This window comes from Muntiacus reevesi, chromosome 1, assembly GCF_963930625.1.
Source record: "Muntiacus reevesi chromosome 1, mMunRee1.1, whole genome shotgun sequence".
NCBI lineage: Eukaryota > Metazoa > Chordata > Mammalia > Artiodactyla > Cervidae > Muntiacus > Muntiacus reevesi.
In genome coordinates, this window is record NC_089249.1 from 117,759,784 (window position 1) to 117,778,127 (window position 18,344).

The window sequence follows — 18,344 nt, forward strand, 5'->3', positions numbered from 1 at the left end:
GAGCTGTTTTGGAAGTATATAAACTCTTTTAGGCCAGTAGAGTACAGATTCAAAAGTGATTTCTCCATAAATAATAACCTGCCACAGGGGTTGGCAAAGTAAAACCCATGGTCCATATTTGGCCTGTCAGCTGTTTCAACAATAAAGTTTTATTGGGACAGAGCCATAACTCATCACTTATGTGTTGTCTGCTTTTATACTAAAATGGCAGAGTTGAGTAGTTGTGATGGAGACCGATGGCTTGCAAAGTCTGAAACTATATGTACTCTGAATCTTTTGACCCTAGATCTATGTGCTACTCTAGTTACCTAAAAGAGCTGATGCACCTTAAGATTTTAGCTGGACTCAGAGAATAACCTGCATCCTAGGTTTCTTTAGCAGATAAATGTCAGATGCCCCATCCCAAGGTGGTGCTTTACTTTTGGGCGAGGAAATCATTTGTATATATTTTCAACAAATGCCTGCAAAAGGTATTAAATACACAAAAAAGAAAGTCAAATAAGAAAAGTATGCCTGTTGATATACTTTTAATATTGTCCTATTATTAGGGGGGAAAGGGTGTTACAATGACTTTTCCTGTCAACTTCTTTTAGCTTTGCTTTAAATTTGTCCAAAATATCTTTTGATAAGTTGCACTCTCTCCTCCTCCCATACAATCAACAACCTTTAAAGCAACCTCCCTGAAATGCCTACATAGTCTGGTGAGGCCTTATTTGGGGAAATTTAAACTAAACATATTAAAGGTTACCCTTTTAGAAAATGTTTCTAAAATTCTTTATCTTTGCTACTCTAAGAAGTGGAAGAAATAAAGAATGCACAGGGAAATAAAATTCTGCAACATATACCTTAAAAACCAGAGGTATAAAATAGCTACCATTTCTGAATGGTAATGTAAAATAAAAACAGAAAAGTCTTCCACATTTGAAGAGCAAATTTTCCTCTGCCCTGAGTCAGCTAATGAAATCTTTTTGCAAACAGGGAACAACCTCCTGAACTAAAGCAGCTGCTCGTGAATCTGTTAAGAGTTCACAGGTGTTTCCATTTTCAATAGTTGTTGAAACAGGGAAGATAAAACACTGAGAAGATATTTATTAAACACAAATATATATCAAGATGAACTGCTTTTTTAAACCAGCTTGTAAGTGAACTTTTCTCTTTGTTAAAAAATGAATGATATGAAACTATATGTTAAAGATGTTTCCATAATACCTTACATTTATATCGCGCATTACAATTTTCAAAGTGCTTTCACATGCCATCTCATTTAATCCTCACAACACCCCTGTGAGGTAGGTACAGCAGGTATTATATCCTCATTTCAAGATGAGGAAACTGAGGCAGAGAGAGGTTAAGTGACTTGCCCAAGGTCACACAGCTGATAAGTGGCAGAGTCAAGTCAAGAAATCAAGATTTCCGACTCCTCGTCCAGTACTCTTTCCACTGTAACTACTGCCCCCAATTATGAATAATGTACTTCGTATCAAAATTGAAAGGTTATTGAAGTTCATTTCAGTGATGTCTTAACAGTAAAGTTAAGTGAGAAATATAAGAACAGTAGATCTGATGGTTTTACTTGACGTAATAAAATTGGTGCAAAATCACTTGTCTAATTACTTATAACCTTTTGGTCCAAATACATAAAATATGCAATATTTACAGCATTTTCCTTTTTTTCCTTTGTAAATGCAATGCTTTAAAACACATTATAAAGCACCTCAGTAAAAATAGTCTACAAGGAAAAGTATAGAAGAAGTAGGAAAATCCTACCCATACCACAGCTCACTAATGGAGATATAATATGGAGTTACCGATATCTCAGTTTACAGCTTTACAAATAACCCATGGAGAAACAAACACTAAATTTACTTTTTTGATATTAGCATGTGGAAGCCTTAACTAAAACTTTAGGCAGGGTGGATCCCGGTGGTGGAGAGAGCAGCATGGAGCAGAGTGCCCAGGGCTGTGCTTCTGGGCCCCGGCTAGCGTGCCCCGGGCGCAGCGCTCACCCTGCCAGTCCCACCACCCACCCCCTGCCACCGCGGCTGCCAGCATGCTACAGCCGCTGCTGCCTGCCTGGCTCTGCCTGGCTGGCTGGCTTGGGGCCTCCCACAGCTGCCAGCTGCCCTCTGAGGGGAGACCCCTGAGTGAGGGCTGCCACCCCAAGGAGGCTGGCGCTGTACCAGGACGGGCATGGCCTGTGCAGCTACCCGCCTGCCCTGGCAGTACGCGGGGCTCCTCTGCAGGGCCCGGACAAGAAGCTGTGCAAGCAGAGTGGGGCAGCACGCTCCAGGCCCAAGCTCACTGGCCAGGGCTACCTCCCCTGTCACTGCCACACTGCGGTCCAGGAGGGCTCCTATTTCTTCTGCCTTAGGACAGATGAGGAAGATAACCTCTGGCCTCCTGGAGTCAGTTTCCAAGAGGCCATCTCTCCTGACACTCAAGAGAACAGAAGGATGTTTTCTAGCCTTCAAATTGTTTGCAAGGCCAGCAGCTGGCGACCTTCTCCAATGACTGAGAGGTCCAAGAACCACAGGCCCAGGTACCACATCCGAAAGAAGGACCTTGGAAAGATCCACAAAGCTGCCAGCATGGGCAACATAGCCAAAGTGCAGCATATTCTCTTGCTTGGAAATAATGGCATGAACAGTGACAAGATGAACAGGACTGCCCTCCACTTGGCCTGTGTCAATGGTCATTCAGCAGGGGTAACTCTCCTCCTGGAGAGAAAATACCTTCCTAACCTCTGTGACCACGAAAAGAGGACAGTGCTGATGAAGGCTGTAGAATGTCAAGCAGAGGAGTTTGCAACTATTCTGCTGGAACAGGGTGCCCACCCAAATGTCACCAAGGTCAGTAGCAGCACTGCTCTCCACTATCTGTATTTTGCCAGAAAGTATCACTTTCAGCAGAGCTGCTTTCACAGGACACCAATAACAGAAGCCAGGAACAAGGATGACCTCACACCACTGTTACCATAAGTGAAAGGAAACAACAAATGGCGGAGTTTTTAGTAAAGAAAGCAGTAAATACACATATGGTTGATAAGATGAAAAGAACAGCCCTCATGCTTGCTGTCAATTATGAGTCAAATGCAGTCAGTCTTCTTCAGCAAGGTGTTTACGTCTTTTCTCAAGATGCCTTTGGATGGACTGCTGAAGAATGTGCCATTGTTAGTGGTGTAATGATTCACCAACTGACGACTGACTATAAAGAAAAGAGACACCTCCCCAAAAGAGCAACTCAGTGGATGAGAATGCTGAGGAAGACTCTTTAAGCAGGTTTTCCAACAATCAAACCTGGTGTTGATTTATGGCCTACATCAGACGACAAAGTCTTAAGATTTTAAAACCAAGGTTGAAGAAAAGCAGCAGAACAAAAGTAGTGAAATGCAAGTATCCAACAACATATGTGATGCTGCTAAAGACTGGATTCATTCAGCAGAGAAAGAGTAGAAAAAAATAGCAACCAGCTACTTTCTGCTACTGAGAATGAAGATTCTGATAGTAGCGATCCTAGCATGCATATGAAGGAAGTAAAGAAAAAGGACAATGAAAAATGGTCACCAAAATAATGTGTGATTACACCAATATTTGAAATGACTGATTTACTGACTGGTGGTCTGCCACATGTGAATGATGACAGTATTTTAAGTAAAGTGGATCAGGATGATGGCAAGCCTTGCAAAGAAAATATCTAGTGAAAAGAACAAGGTCAAAGAGCAAACTAATTCTGTGGATGACCCTGATGACTTAATTCAGTCATCTGAAACCGCTTCCAAGGATGGCGAGTTGAATTCCATGTTGCTAAGTGAACAATTTGGCAAGGGGTGTAAAGATTCTGGTAGCTTATTGAAAATTCAGGGTGCAATTCTTTCTATGAAAGATTAATAGAACTTTAAAAAAGCCACTGTGAACTACTTAGAGGAAAAATTAAAATGGAAAGTAAGGTTAGTGGGCTACAGAAAGAGCTGTCAGAAACAAAAGAAGTAAAATCACAGAGCAACAGAAAGTGGAGTCGGAATGAGAGCTCCTTAGCTTAAGATTCACCTTAAAGCAAGAAGAGAAGAGAGGAAAGTCTAGTATGTTATATGAAAAAATTAGGGAGCAGTTAACAAGAAAAGAAGACCAGTATGGTAAGAAGTTGAAATAAAACAACTTGAATTCACTCTCAGAGCACTAGAAATAAAACTGAAGGCTGTGAGAAATAATCTGAATCAGGTTGTAAAAATGCGAAATGACATGAGAAGCAGCTTTCTTGAGAATGGAATGCAAGAATCTTAAAGGATGGAATCCTGACCTTGCCAGACAAAAGGAGTTAGAAATGGCTAATAAGGAAATTAATTCGAGTCTATGTCAGAGGATTCACTGGAGGTGACTCATGTTATTATGCTAACTTAGAAGATGAGGCACAGGATTTAAAGAAGACATTAGATCAACTCACAAGTCAGATGCAAAAAGCACAGGATCAACATACAGAGGCCCTGAGATGTGCTGAGAAAACACAGGATCACATCCAAAAACTTGAAATTGAAAATGCAAGTTTAAAACCACAGTCAAAAAGCAAGCAGGCAAAATTGAACAGCTTCAGAAAAACCTGTTAAGTACAAGTTTGGCTGATGATCTTACAGCAGAGCTAGAAGCTGCATCTTCAAAATGTCTGCACCTGGATGCAAGAAGTCAAGTTCTTCGACAGGAGTCATTATCTATGAAAGTAATGCAAAAGAAATGTGAAAAACTAGAGAAGAATAAAAAGAAGTTGCAGGAAGAAGTAGTGAACCTCAAAAGTCATATAGAAATGACTATGATAGAACACAGTCAAGCAGAGCAGTATAAACAGTAGATTGAAGAAAGAGCAAGATAGGATTTAGTAAACTAAAGAAGTCAACCTATTTTTGTAGATACAAGCAGCATCTCAAGAAAACTTAGAGCAATCATGAAATTAGAATAATGCTTGAATAAGAAGTCAGGTCCTAAAGGAAATACTAAAGGAATCCCTCAATCAATCCTAAAGGAATCCTAAAGGAATTAGTCAATCCTAAAGGAAATCAGTCCTGAATATTCACTGGAAAGACTGATGCTGAAGCTCCAATACTTTGACCGCCTGATGCGGAGAACTGACTCATTGGAAAAGACCCTGATGCTGGAAAAGACTGAAGGTGGGAGGAGAAGGGGACGACGGAGGATGAGATGGTTGGATGGCATCACTGACTCAATGGTCATGAGTTTTAGCAAGCTCCGGGAGTTGGTGATGGACAGGGAACCCTGGCATGCTGCAGTCCATGGGGTTGCAAAGAGTCGGATACGACTGAGCGACTGAACTGAAAAAGTCAGATGGAACTCAGAATTAAAGACTTGGAATCTGAACTCTCCAAGATGAAAACCTTTTAAGAAGTTTCTAATAAAAAGCAGAATTGGGAAAATATAAACAACTCTACCTAGAAGAACGAAAAATTAGAAAGTCATTGGCAAATAAACGACAAAACTAATAAAAGGCAGGCAGAGGTCAGACTAAAACTAGAGAACTAGAAGAAGCTGCTGCTGAATTTGAATCTGGATCCCATAGAGTGTCTCCCCTGGGATCCACAGATGAGTCAAATCTGTATCAGGACCTACTTTTGAAAACATCACAAGAACATGTGTAGATTTTGAAGAGAAAATATATGATCTAAAAGATAAACAGTCAAAATTTCCTTATTGAACTGTTTATATTTCATTTTAGTTTTTTCCCATTAAACATGATGAGAAAATCTTTCTTAAAGGAAAATATTTTTGTGGGGAAAAAAAAAAAAACTTTAGGCAATGTCAACATTCTCTGAAGTTTTTCCCCAATCTTAGATACTGGGGGAAACAGGAATAAGAAATACTGCTTTGATTCTTTATACGGTATTAATAATGATTTAAACTGGTTTTTAACACCAATAATCAACTTTTAAAATAAAATTAAAATGACCTACATAAATATGGGCAATTCCAACTACAGCAGAAACATTTTTAGCAACCGTGATCAAACATTCGAAAACAAAGCACACACTGCCAAACAGTTAATAATACTAGCCAGTAGAGGAGTACAACCCAAGCCTCAGGCGAAGAAGCAGATGGAGTCATCTTCATTGATGGTTAGTTGAAAGAAATGCTTTTTCAAAAACAGAGTATCAGAACTTTTCTGTAACTGCTTTTAGCCTTCAATTAGACCTGCTAGGTATTTATTTTAGGTGATGGGTAGGTTTTGTCCAGGCAGGAGGTTATAACTCCCATCAAAATTTAACCAGAAAAAAATAGGCTGAAACTTAAACTTCCTGGACCACTGACGTATCAGTCAGAATCTACTTCCTTGATGTCACTGTCTGTATCCTAACGCAGTGTCTTATATATCCATCAACAGTCCAAGTCGCGGAGCTGAGAACTAAAGTAAAGACAAGGTCGAAGTTGCAGTTCAAGAATCTAACTGCCACGCCTTGTACTCAGTTCGACTTAGGGTAAATTTTTTCATAGAAAAAGTTCTGTGCGAGGATGTAGAGGTCTCCATCTTTTTCTCGTACGGCATGGGCTCTGATGAACTGGAACTGCTCTAGTGCAAACTCATAGAACTCGTTCTCCATTTTCCAAATGTCAGACTGCTGCAGTTTTGCAATGGTTTGTTTAGTAGGGAGTTTCTTCTCTGTGGTTTTCCTAAGATGAGATTTCTTTCCTACTTACAAAGGCAAAAGAGAAAAGGTAAATAAATTCTGAGAACACACACAAATATCAATGCCTGTTTATTTGAAGAGATGACACGTGGAAGGAGGTAACATAACTGTTTTGTCTTAAAATCATTCAGGCAAAAACAGTATCCTAATCAGTGATTTGTTCCTTCATAAGACAAATCTTTATCCTCGTTAAAGATTTAATGAGATGTCAAATAATAAAAGAATTGCCACTTGGTAAAGCGTAGATGGTCACTGTACATTTTATACTCTCAAATGCTTGGTGTTCTGACTAGTTTGTTTTTAAAGATATAAAATATCTATTTTTCAAACTTTGGACTGATCTCTCATAACCTCTATTCTGTATTTCTATGTATTAAAAGCTAGGGCATATGCATACTCTAGGGAAAAAAAAAGAGTCCCTCTGATTGCATATTACCAAAGAATAGGGGAAAAAAAAATCAGGATTAGCCTGGACCAGCACAGTCACCTTCAGATTTTTAATACTGTCAAGGCCACTGAAACATACTTTTAGGAGCATTATAACAGACAAGAGCACAGAATCATTACCAGCATGATTCAGTCTCCCAATCCTACCCCCACCTAAAATGGCACCAGACATGTTGAAAGGGGGGAATGCATGGCCAGCATTACTGAGTATCACACAATTTCTAAGGCTGGCACTAGAGTCTGTATCTTTCCACTATACCCACAATGCCTTTTAATTATCATCTCATGCATGTTTATTCATTCAAAAGATATTTAGTGAACACCATCTGTGTGCCATGTATTGTTCTGTATTGAAAATGGTGAGGAGAAATGGACAATATACCTGCCTTTCTGGAGTTTTACTCAACAGACTTCATATCATACATATTTTGCAAGTGGCAAAGTTAAAGTCAGCTTAAAAAAAACAAAAACAAAAACCATCCTTTATATACCTGTACGATAGAGTTCTGTAGCACCCCTGAAGAAACGGGGTAAAGCTGCCTCCAGTAACATGATAAAATCTTCAAGCTCTTCAGTTACTCCCACCAGAAAGTATTCGTTAATTAGGTTATACTTGGCTTGATCCATAGCCCACCTGCTTCCCACATTCCTAAAACCAAAGAAAAAGAATAAAAAACCTGGTTGTAAAATCTGCTAAGTATTTTTGATGACTTTTGACACTGTATATTATGGAAAAAACAGATAAACATGTGCTCATTCAAGGCCTTAATGCCCTTTTATTAATGTCCTTCGGGAGGCACACCTGTTCTTAATTTCCTTTGCCTCTGTCTCCAATTTCTGCTGAACCACACAGGGCTAATTCAAATTTTACCAGGCGACACAACAGGAACAGTTAAAAAATATGTATATTTATGTATCCTCCTATCTGATTTAGGTATGAGGACATCTAATTTTTGTTTACAGTTGACACCTGAACAACATGGGTTTGACCTACACAGGTCCGCTTTTATGCAAGTATCTTTCAATAGTAGATACTATTAATACTACATGAACCATAGTTGGTTGAATTTGCAGATCCAAGGAATCATGAATACAAAAGGTCAACTATAAGTTATCCTGGAATTAACCCCTGCCTTGCTCAAGGGTCAACTGTACTCTAAACTTCATTCATTTTAAGAGCTCTCTAGGAAGGTCTAAGCAATTTTGTGTAGTGGTTATCTTCATTTAATTTATGAATTTAGGTTTTTTTAAGGAATGGCTCTGCTACAGATCTTTTAATTTTTTCATTGTCAGCTAATGACTGGTAATAGAGATTTGGCCCTAGATAAACTACGCCTTTGGATTCTTTTCAGCATTGACATTTCCTAGTCCCAATTCCAAGCTCTGCCTTTAAGCAGTGTGATATTAGGCGAGTGTCTTTCACCCTTCTAAACTTGTTTTCTCAGCCATTAAAAAGCTGCGGTGGGGACTTCTTTGGTGATCTAGTGGGTAAGACTCCACATTTCCACTGCAGGGGGCACAGATTTGATCCCTGGTTGGGCAATTAAGATTCCCCAAGCCACAGGGTACAGCCAGGAGAAAAACCAACAAAAAATTACTAACACTTGTGAATTCCCCGGAGGTCCAGCTAGGACTCTGTTCTTTCTCTGCCAAGGGCAAAGGTTTAATCCCTGGTTGCGGAACTAAGATTCCACACTGCATGGCCAAGGGTCGGTGGCTGGTTGGGGAAGTAAACAAGTTGATTTCTAAGGTCCCTAAAGAAGTTCAGTTAAAATCTCAGTAACACCCAACAGAAAAATATATTATTGTTCTAAGGTGGGGGTGGCAAGCTTTTCCTATGAAGAGCCAGAGAGTAAAGCCCAAGATGGGCTTTACAGGTCATATGGTCTTGGTCACAATTACCTAATTCTGCTTCTGCAATGTGAAAACTGCTATAGATAATAAACAAATAGATATGGTTGTTTTTCAATAAACTTTATAAAAACAGGTATTGGGCCAAATTTGGTGTCCAGGTTGTAATTTACTGATTCTTGTTGTAAGGAAATGATTAAAAATTGAGAAGACATTCTTTCGAAGTGTCCAAGTCTTCTTATGTTATTATAGTTGATCTTTGAACGAGAGGGTTTATGGGTGCCAACCAGACTCAATCCTCCACTCTCCAGTTGAAAATCTTCTTATAACTTACAGTCAGCCCTCTATATCACGTTTTATATTCGAGGATTCATGAGTGCATGACTACAGATCATGCACTACTGTAATACATATTAAAGAAAAAATCTGTTTAAGTGGGCCCTCAAAGTTCAAACTTTTGATTTCAAAGGGTCAACTATATTATGTGTTGATATAATCTACTGAGTAAGACCTTAAGGTTCACAGTGACCTAACATTACATTTCAGATGATGATGGAAAAAACAGAAGGCATTCCTTGCATCTCTCATGGTTTTAAGGAAGACACTAACTGCATGTGTTTCTTGTTTTTTTCCCCTACTTTTCCTTTTAAAATGATTGACTAGAACAAATAAATACATACCATTATTTTTATAAACTGAAAACTCAGCACATCCTGAAGAAATAAACTCTATTAAAGATAAAACATCTTTATTTTACCTTGGCTTCTCTCAAAGTCAAATCAGTTTAACAGTAAAACCAGGTGAATTAATTTACCCACTAAGCCTCTTCTTGATCTAAAATGGGTGGCTAAAAACAACAAGCTTAGGAGAAAACGAGGTTTATGAAAGGACTCCTGACTTCTGATTAAGAACACTGCTAGAATATAGCAATACACATAATACCAAAAATCTTTAAAAACCAGCATCTGAGAAATCATGGCAAGCATCTTATACATGAAGAATCTTTTTAAGGCACTTCAAGGTAACAAAAAAACTCGGTATTACTTAATTACAAGTTATTTTTGGTCTGGTCTTTCATGAACTTCCTTACACTGAGCCCTTGACTAATGCATCCACCTTTGTGAAATACAGATTATGGAGAAAAATAAGTAGATTATCGATTAACGCCAACTTTATCTGCCTACCAGCATTCCGAGCTGTGGCCACAGAAGAAGGGGATTTGAAGCCAGAGCTTCTCTGGAGCACAGTCTGAGCCTCCCTCGGCTACACATTCATCAAAGGTCTGGAAAAAATACAGAGCAGAACATGTGAGCCATAAACGCAAGCTTCACCTATCAATTATCTTAATGTGGTGAGTTATTAAATTGATGGCAGCAGAGTTGGATGAGATAGTGACTTAAAGTGATAGGTTACAAAAATATACTTGAGACACTGAGCAAAGTTAAATGTGGGCTTTTCTCATATTTTTGTTTCACACCAATGTTTATGAGAATTCTTTTACCATAAGAATGGAACATCCCCAGATAATAATTTGTCCTTGAAATCAAGTACTGGTTTATGTCGAATCTGTGTATTTATATTTTCTATCCCCTTACCAAAGTAAATTAAATAAGACTCAAGATACTCTTCAGGAAATAATTATTTGAAAATAATATAAAGTAGAACTACACTTAAGTCCTTCCCTCTTTTCTCAGTAAAACGAACAAAAACATCACTGTACAAGCAAAAGTGAACCCAGATACTTAACGACTGATATGGCCCCCTCTCCAAATGCATCTGACTAAGCTAATTAAAGGGCTCCCCAAAATGCAAAATATGCAGGTTTGATCTCTGGGTCAGGAAGATCCTTTGGGGTAGGAAATGGCAACCCACTCCAGGATTCTTGCCTGGAAAAATTCCATGGACAGAGGAGCCTGGTGGGCTACAGTCCAGGTGGTTGCAAAGAGCTGGACATGATTGAGCAGTTGAGCACACATACAAATTAATGAAAAGGGAAAGAGGCTCACAGGTTATGGGTCTGAAATTAAATCAGCTGCACTTTCTTGAGAACTTACTACTATCTGTCACAGGCATTTTTACAGTAGGCTTTATCTATCTGAAATGATGTTAAAATGCCAGAGAACAAACTTAGGAGCTCAGGCTGTGGCAGTAGTCATCTATAAATACCACCTGTTAATTCTGAAAAGAGAGAACATGAAAGAGTAGAAGAGAATGCATCCAGAGTCCAGACTTCTGAGTTTCTAGAACCAGGTGTGACCTTATCTTCAGTAAGTCATTATGGTCTCTAAACCTCACTTTCTAATACATTTCATATAAAAGTAGATAAATTAAAAGGTCTCTTTCAACCAAAACTCTATTGAGAATAGGACCCCAAATCCTTAGATAAGACTATGAATAGAGGAATAGTGGGATAATTATCTTTATTCTGGCAACATTTAAGAGACAACAGCAAACTGCAGTCCACAAATGATTTGTCCATTTCTTTTACAGACGGCCTTCGCCATGATATAGGAAAGTTTTATGACTTAGGCTTGAATCTTGAACCAGAAAACTTAAGTTTTGTGTTAGTCTCTTCATCTAAAAACCAAGGACATAGTCTTATTTTGAGGAATAAATAAAATGATGGATGTAAAACAATCTACCACAAAGACTGGTTGGCTCATTATAACCATTAAATAAATGGGATGTATCCATGTCTGTCTCTCTCTCCCCACCTGTCCTCCCTAACAGTCAAATACAAAGTTTTATTGGTTCTTATTTTCCTTGACCTCCATAGCATTTGTCTATTTCTTTGAACACTGCCCTTTTGGGCTTTTTGTTGCGTCTCTGTACCTTTCTGAACATACTATCATTATCTTCTTTTAAGGCATGTTTTGGTCCTTCTACCAAGTATGGAAATTCAGATGTCTTTTCTTACCTACATCTTTCCTTAGCTTAATCACACTTCCTTGTAATAATTTATGATTTCCAGGCAGAAGCTTTCCAAATCTGTACCCCTAGATGAATCACTTCTTACATATCTTCTGATACCTAGTGTGCCTTTTCATTGAGTTTCCAGTATTACCACATATTTTGTATTTCTGGCAATACAACAATACTGCCCCTTGTAATTCAGACTCCAGATCTCAGAACATTTCTTAATTTTTTCTCTCCTTCACTTAACTTCCTCGAGGTAATGTCTTTCCATCTTTTTTCTTTTTTTTTTCAATCTTACTTTCATCAGGATCTCATAATGTCATTTCTCCATCCTTACAATCACTTTCTAATCAGGTTCTGTTTCCTCTCTTCCTTCAATCTGTTCTTGGACCACCAGATGGTCTAAGTAGTCACTACATCCTCTACTCAGAAAATGTACACAGCTTCTAATATATTGAAAGAAAGAAGACACAAACTCTCTATCCTGGCTTTAAAGAATGCTTCATACTCTGACTTCAATGTGCTAATCTTATCTCTATGTATAACTTCTTTACCAGACTAACCTGTTCTATAGTTTCTCAAGCAAGTCATATGTTCCTGCAGATCTATATATTTTTGCTAAATACATTTTCTTCCTCTGAAAGTGCTTTCCTCTGCTAATCTAACAGATAAGACACTATCTTTCCAATGACTACTCTGGCCTCAGGTCACTCATTCTTTTAAACTCATATAAATTAATTATATACTGCCCTGTAATAGTCAACTCTTAGGATCAGGTATGTATATCTATATAGACATCTTTATCTAAAGAACTTGTTTCATGTACTTTGGAAAAAAAAAAAAAATATATATATATATATATTTATATATATTCCAAACTACAGAAAAACTTCTTGGAGGGATCACGCAGTATGGATTTGTGTCCTCCATAGCATACAATATATTGTTACATCAGTTGCTTGCACAATCAATATTTGTAAATGGCTGAGGAAGACTGCACTTCGGTGATTTTGCATGAGTATTAAAGGCACAATTCTGGTTGAGATGAAGACAGGGGTGGTAACATTTTTTCATGAAGCATTTTTACAGTTCCTTAAAGTTCTCCAAAATTATCTTAGGATTCCCTTCCCCGCCCAACACACCACACGCCCCCACATCACTCTATTTTTTAAAATGAAAACATCTCAGTTTATACTTAAGACTCAATCAACCCCATTTCCATGGCCATTATATTATTTCTGAAATTTACCAGATGGTCTATTTAGATTTGCTGTCTAAGTCACTTTCTAAAAAGTGGTTTTATTATCCTTTATGCCAACTTGTAGCTCATAAAAACAAAACCTATGTATCTATCTCTACCATGTTCCAGGTTCCAATAAACCAAGTGATGATATATCAGAAGGTTTCTGATTCCAAGCCTATTCAATTTCAGTTTTAAACGAATCCCAGATCATAGTATAGTTCCTCTGAAACTCAGAAGAGGTGCTCTGCTTCATTATACCTCTGCCTGAATAGAGTCTCAGATAGAAAAGAAACGAATTACTAAGGTGATTGTGGATGAACTCACAAACTGTACCACCATTTTGTGTGTGTAAAATTCAGACATTAGATTTTGTTTAAATGTAAGAAATTAGGGTATTAAAAGAGGTTGCGGTATTAAAAGTTTCCAGAGAGTCACTATATAGACAAATTTGGGAATTAAAATATCCACTATTGGAATAAAAACTGATTAATGAGTAAGCATGTGGGATGGCTATTTTAACCCAAGTTCTCAAGTTAGCCAACTCCCACTTCCTATGTTCTAAACTGCTGAAAGTATTTGTTGCTCAAACAAAGCAAATGTGCTGATAATCTTCAAGTTTACTTTTGGCCAGTAGCTTAAAGTCTGCTAAAAAGTTTCCCTGGTGGCTCAGATGGTAAAGCATCTGCCTACAATGTGGGAGACCCAGGTTCAATCCCTGGATCAGGAAGATCTCCTGGAGAAGGAAATGGCAACCCACTCCAGTATTCTTGCCTGGAAAATCCCATGGATGGAGGAGCCTAGTAGGCTACAGTCCATGGAGTTACAAAGAGTCGGACACAACTGAGCGACTTCACTTCACTTTAAAATCTGCTAGCCTACTCTGGGAGACAGATTTACCACCAAAATCCACTCTTCCCTTCTTTCAATCTCAATGTTTAGCTTCTCCTGCAGTTAGGTGTGGCCATATGACTAAGTTTTGCCAGTCAGCTGGGGGCAGAAGTAATGTGAGCAAGTTCTGGGTCACTTAGTTAAAAGGACACTGGTGGGCCTCTACTTTCCTTCTTCCCACGAGCTAGAAGGCAGATGCTGTGGTGACCCAAATTTAACCAAGCATGTAAGGGCAAGCCCCTGAAGGGCAGGAGTGTAACAATATGGCAGGAACCTCGCTCCCTGAATGACAGTGCAGAGCAAAGCTGCTCTAAGATCCTGGGCCCCTCACCTTTAGGCTTTTATGTGTGACAGGAAAAAAAATCTATCTAAACATCTGAATTTCTGTTTTAAAAGCTTAGCATTTACCCTAATTCACCTACCACACATTTTATTAGACAATATAAAAGTGGAAAAAAAAGTTTGGGTTTTGCCTCCTTTATAGTTCCTTCTTATCATATGGCAGAGGTGCTTCACTCCTATCAACTTAAAAGAAACAACACAAAGAAGACCAATAACAAGGAAGATATAAAAAAAAGATAACTATAAACAATCAGAAATTGGTGAACATACATGTGTGTGCCAGATCTTAGTGTACAACAGAAGTCCTAGCTCTTTTATCATTTATATTTTTTAAGCTACAACGTGTGTGGGATCTTAGTTCCCTAACCAGGTGTTGAACCCATATTCCCTGCATTGAAAGCAGAGTCTTAACCACTCGATTGCAAGGGAAGTCCTCTGCTATTTCTCTATAAATATGTGATGAAAAAAGTAAACCAAGTGAGAGAAATCAAGTTAACACAACTCAAAACCATCTTTACTATGTAAAACTTGAGTGAATGCACCGAGGTCTTAATCGAGATGAACTACTCCACTGACTTCCAACAGTGACGCTAGCCCTTGGGTTTTTCTCTACTCACATCACATCACAGAAGTTGACAGTCACTCAAATGCTGGCCACCAGAATTTTCCCACTGGTTTGCTAACTTCTATTAGCCTTCTCCTAAACATTTGGGTCACATTTCAGAAATGGAATTTTCTATAAATAAATGTTTTACACTGATAAAACTTCAAGGTCTTAAAATACAAAATAAAAACAAACAAATGAAATAAAAACACTCCAGTCCAGATCTCTTCTTCTCCCACAAAACTCAGTTCAGCATAGTAGAGAAACAAAGTTATAATCACCTTTTTCACTTAAACAACTAGATTCATTTAGATTATTAGCTTAAATATTCAATTCCTATAATTGAAGGTCAATAATTAAACAAAATTTGACGCTTGGTAGTGATGGCATTTACATTCATACCCTTTTCTACAAATGATCTTGCTTCACATTTTCTATAGAAAATTGGAAGCTGAGAGTGAGCTCCCCCTTGATTTCTGCTTTAAAAAAAGGCTATCTGCATCTGTAGGCCCTACTGCTCTCATATTTAAAATGTAAAATGGAGAAATAACAGCAACTATCCTATAAAATTACTGTATGGATCACCTGAAATGATATATGGCATGTGGCTTAAAAAAGAGCTTGATACACAATAAACACTCAATAGATGTGAGCTGTTATTGTTTACTATATTAAGTAGTATTATTACCTAATTCCCCAAATGAAATAGGATAACAACCACAAAACCATGGTATCCAGGGCTGACATGACAAATGGTGGATGTAGGAACCTATGTGACTGTGAATCTTTTCCTTACCAACATTAATATTCCTTTAGCTGAAGGAGGGAGATGGATACTGACAATTACTGAGTAAGAGCTAGTGTAAATGATAGGGATAAAATTAAAAAAAGAAAGGAAGCAGTTGGCACTGAAGTGAATTTAGAAATAACTACTGATAAATTTTAAAGTATTAGGTCACAAAAGAGTTATATTACTAGAGTTTACAAAATTTTGCAGACTTTCCATAGTAACATAAGTATATTTTTTTTCTAGACAATTAAATAAAACTAAGAGTTTTTTTTCAGTGTCCACTGGGAAAAAAAGGGTACTGTTTGGATCAGTACTTCTGCCTAAAGCTTTGAGACCAAGGAAAGAAATAGCAAATTCTAAAAAACGAAAAGGTAAATCTAAAACAAAAAAATTCCACTGCCTTCTCATGCAACAGAGGGCACTAACTTAGGAAAACATTAATTGTTGGATGTTAATTACTATAATACATCAAGTATCCAGCATCACTGCTATGCAACACTAGGTTTAAAAGGTGCAGAATTCTCTCACTGAGCCACTTGCTAAGTGTTTATAGATGACCTAAGCATCATAGTAGATGTGGTGTCAACAAAGGTGAATGAAGTATAATCCCTACTTCCGGAAGTTCACAGCATTCTGGAGAAGACATATATGTAAACAAATAATTCAAGTACCACAAAATAAATATTTAAAAAATAGTGACACGAATGGGGTGCTCTGGGAGCGCTGAAAAGGACATGGCTCTCTGCTAGAAAAGACTCTATGAAAGAGGTAACACTTGAGCCGGATCTTAAAGGTGGACAAAGAGTTTTCCAGAGTGAAGGAGAGACATTCTAAACACAGGGAACAAAACGTGTGCAAAAAGTACGAAGGGATTAATACATTTGGAGCAATGTGACATTTTGGGAGGCTGAGGCACTGGGCGCTTGAGGGGAGAAGATGAGGCACGAGAGGGTGGTTGCAGGCTGGTCCCAACAAAGGTGTTCCACAAAAAAAGTGACAGAGTTTGGTTTCTTAGGAAAGCAAGTCTGGGGCTGCTCTGGAGGATTCACTTCAATAGAAGACAACTCAAATCTGAACCTGCTAAGTAAGAACTCTGCTGAGCTATTATTTTCATCTTGCCTGAAAAAAATAGCGGTTTTAGCCAAACAGTGTACTCAAACAGATGAACACAAATCAGTGTCAACTCCCTTCATCAAGATTTAGAGAATCAAAGTATATATCAAATATGTCATACTCATGAACAGCTATAGTGAGCTCATAGAAAACTGTTAACAGGGCTATAATAAAACAAATATTCAGCCCTGGAACAAAAGTAAAATACTTTCTAAAAGGACAAAATATACATTCCAAAATATCAACTACAAAATAGTTTTATTTTTGCTTCTTCATACTTTGTTGTGTGGTTCTTTAGAAATGTTCCACAATAAGCAAGTAATATATTTATAATCAGTAATAAATTTTAAAAGCATTCACTGTTCATTGCATGCAATTCATAAACAATTACCTTTATAAAAATTTTGAAGCTAAAATACTACCTTTTTGTCTCCTTGTTTTCGTCTTCTTAATCCTGGTCTATAATCATCTCCAAATCTCAGAAAGTAATAGTAAGAAACTAGCCTCTCAATAGGATCCCTTATGACATTGATGTAAATAGGCTTTTTCTTCACTCCAAATCTGAAATAGAATAAAATTTAAATGGTGAAATCAACACTTTCATTCTGTTTGGGATGTCCTGAAATTATAAGTTTGAGGTATTAATTCTGTATGGAAAAAATATGAATTAATTTAAATAGAGTACATGGAGATTGGGAAATATTTCATGATTATTTATATTACAATAAAGTAATATTAAAATTACAACTGAAGATACAGGAGAGAGGGGAAAATTGAATGACAAATAATCTTAAATTTTACTAGCAAGAATTACATAAAACATTTCAATTTTATATAGCAAAGAGTTCTCATTTCTGGACCACCAAACTAGGTAACTGTATTTATGGACACAGCAGAAGTTCATACAAGTGTGACCATTTGAGCTTACCCTCTGCGGTGCTAATTTTAAAAACCAGATGGAAATGAAGACATTAAGTCTTCAGCATTAGTCATTGCTTAGGGAATGAAGAGAGTTGAAGGAACACACGTGTTTACTTTAGTAATCCTTGTAGACCCTAGAACTGTCTAGCTGGTTCCTGTTTTCACATCCTCACTTATCTCAGCCTTGACTTTAGTGTTACCCCAACTCTCCACTTTCCTTTATTCTTCATTTAACACAATTACCAAGTTCTTCTGATTTTTTCTTTTGTAGGTTTTCCACAGATTTGATCTGTCTTCATCACTTCCTTCCCTGTCATAACCGCCCTCTTCACAGGCCTCTTGCTTAGAGTACTGTGATAATTGGTGGCTTTGTAATAATAATAGTTTCCTTGCATCCAATCTCTCTCCCTTTCGATTTACCTTCATGCCAATTCTCAACCGATATTTCCTAAAACACCATTGATTAGATCATTCTCCTTAGGAACCTGAGATACCACTGTTTATGTTGACATCAAACCCAAACTCCTTTGCTTGGTTGTTAATA

The 18,344-nt window shown here is 37.7% G+C and overlaps 1 protein-coding gene and 1 pseudogene across 4 annotated transcripts in view; one reads left to right on the top strand and one right to left on the bottom strand.

Moving 5' to 3' along the window:
• The first annotated feature begins 2,654 nt into the window (after nucleotides 1-2,654).
• Nucleotides 2,655-4,374, top strand: LOC136147405 (ankyrin repeat domain-containing protein 26-like; annotated as a pseudogene).
• A 2,081-nt stretch (nucleotides 4,375-6,455) lies between these two features.
• The window catches only part of HS2ST1 (heparan sulfate 2-O-sulfotransferase 1), a 171,165-nt gene continuing 159,276 nt past the window's right edge, over nucleotides 6,456-18,344 (bottom strand). For 3 of the 4 annotated variants that reach the window (XM_065909632.1, XM_065909649.1, XM_065909652.1), the window contains exons 4-7: nucleotides 17,302-17,440; nucleotides 10,168-10,265; nucleotides 7,624-7,781; nucleotides 6,456-6,690 (exon numbers count right to left, since the gene is read on the bottom strand). In XM_065909632.1, coding sequence (XP_065765704.1) covers nucleotides 6,461-6,690; nucleotides 7,624-7,781; nucleotides 10,168-10,265; nucleotides 17,302-17,440 — 625 coding nt within the window. In that variant the 3' untranslated portion in view covers nucleotides 6,456-6,460. The remainder of the gene's footprint in view (nucleotides 6,691-7,623; nucleotides 7,782-10,167; nucleotides 10,266-17,301; nucleotides 17,441-18,344) is intronic. The other variant, XM_065909640.1, reaches the window with a different exon arrangement.